This window comes from Pygoscelis adeliae, unplaced genomic scaffold (genome assembly GCF_000699105.1).
Source record: "Pygoscelis adeliae isolate BGI_AS28 unplaced genomic scaffold, ASM69910v1 Scaffold79, whole genome shotgun sequence".
Taxonomy (NCBI): Eukaryota; Metazoa; Chordata; class Aves; order Sphenisciformes; family Spheniscidae; genus Pygoscelis; species Pygoscelis adeliae.
This window is the reverse complement of record NW_008825532.1, coordinates 2,439,142-2,440,754: the sequence shown is the minus strand read 5'-3', so window position 1 is coordinate 2,440,754 and position 1,613 is coordinate 2,439,142. Positions and strand designations below refer to the sequence as shown.

The following is a 1,613-nucleotide window of genomic DNA, read 5'->3' as shown; positions in this document are numbered from 1 at the left end:
TCTCGGGCCCCTTCTGCGTGTCCAGGTTGGGCTGGTTCTGTTGATTGTAAAATCGCAGCAGACATTGCTGGTTGCAGAAGTGTTTGATTTGCCCCCGCCAGTGGATGGTTTCCAGCAGCTTCCCCTGACGCTTGCAGGCATGGCACCGAGCTGCCTAAAGCCCGCATCAGCAGGAGAGAAACAACGAGTAACTAACCACACCCCCTCCGAGTGCAACACAACTCTCCAGTGAAAGGTGCACATAGCAAGGTGCTGTGAGCTTCCCCACAGCAGTGCCCTGCCAGTGCCAGCCGGGGACTCCAGCGGTGCGAACTTCTCACAGCAGCACTAGCCGCGGATCCAGCACTGTGAGCTTCCTCAGTGCAGTGCTCTGGCAGGATCAGCTGGGGACTCCAGCTACGTGAGCTTCCCCGTAGCAGTGTCCCGTCATTGCCAGGCAGGACTCCAGCAGTGCCAGGTTCTCCGCAGCAGTGCCAGCCAGACTCCAGCAGTGCGAACTTCCTCAGTGCAATGCCCACTTATCTGGGTGCCGTGCCCACCACAGCACTTAGCACAAGCTGCCAGTGCCAATACTGACCTTGAAGTACCAGAGCAAGTATTTGCTTTTGCAGTCTTCACTACAGAAGTCCCAGGTGCTGCCCTCCAGCTGCTCGGTGACCGCCCGCTGGCAGGTCTGAGAACAGTAGGTGCAGGTGATGCAGCACAGGCCCAGGTTCTTGGTGAAATCCTGTTTGTAAAGAAGCACACACCCTGCGGAGAAACAATAGGAGTGAAACCTTCCCAGGATGAACTGGGGGCCTCCCTGACCCAAACACGACCAGAATCCAGGTCTGCGGAGACAACAGAGCACACGCAACACACTGTAGGGAACAATCCAGCACTGGCCCCTGGGGCTGGGATAAGATGGGACCTCATGGGGACTTGCCATCTCTCACCTCCATGCTTCTAGGAAGAGTCTGACTCCAACCTCCTGTGTGCAGGAACCCAGCAGGCAGGGCAAGGCCAGGTCAGGCCAGCCCAGACGCAAGAGCGTAGAAGTGCATGATGACAGGAGGAGCGGAGCTGCCACCTGCTGTCTCCCCAGCCCCCAGAGAGAGAAAAGCTGTGAGAAAGCCCTCCCCAAGGACACAATGAACGGTAAAGATCTTGCCCTAGGGCCTGGCTGGACAGCAAGCCATCCCCACAACAGTCCTCCCTTCACTGCATGGCAAGGCTCTCGCCCCAGGGCCTGGCTAAGACAGTCTCCCCTCTGTTCCTCTCCATGCTCTCTTCTCCTCCCCCAGCATGGGCTGGCATGGGGGCTCTGCCTCTCCCATGCCTTCCCCAAGTACCTTCGCTGCAGAAGTTCTTCTCCACTCCAGAGAAGCGGATCTTCTCATGCAGCAGCTTCTCCTGCTTGCAGTGCTCACATTGAGACACCACCCCACGCAGCCGCTTGAAGTCCTCGCAGCAGTCCTTGCAGCAGAACTGATACACCTTGTCCTGCCAAAAAGACCACCACCGGGTCAGCCAGGCTGGCAGGAGGTCCCCACACTTCTTGAGGAAGCAAGAGCAAGACTACGGGGCTGAGCCAAGTCCCCAGCTCTCCTGGCACGGGGTTTGGCAGAAGTGGT

General features: G+C 58.2%; 1 protein-coding gene across 1 annotated transcript in view; it reads right to left on the bottom strand.

Moving 5' to 3' along the window:
• Positions 1–1,613, bottom strand: part of ZMYM3 (zinc finger, MYM-type 3) — a 22,184-nt gene that overhangs the window by 10,911 nt on the left and 9,660 nt on the right. Inside the window, 3 exon segments of the mRNA XM_009331665.1 lie at positions 1–154; positions 578–750; positions 1,332–1,482. The exon segment at positions 1–154 is cut by the window's left edge and continues 3 nt beyond it. Coding sequence (XP_009329940.1) covers positions 1–154; positions 578–750; positions 1,332–1,482 — 478 coding nt within the window.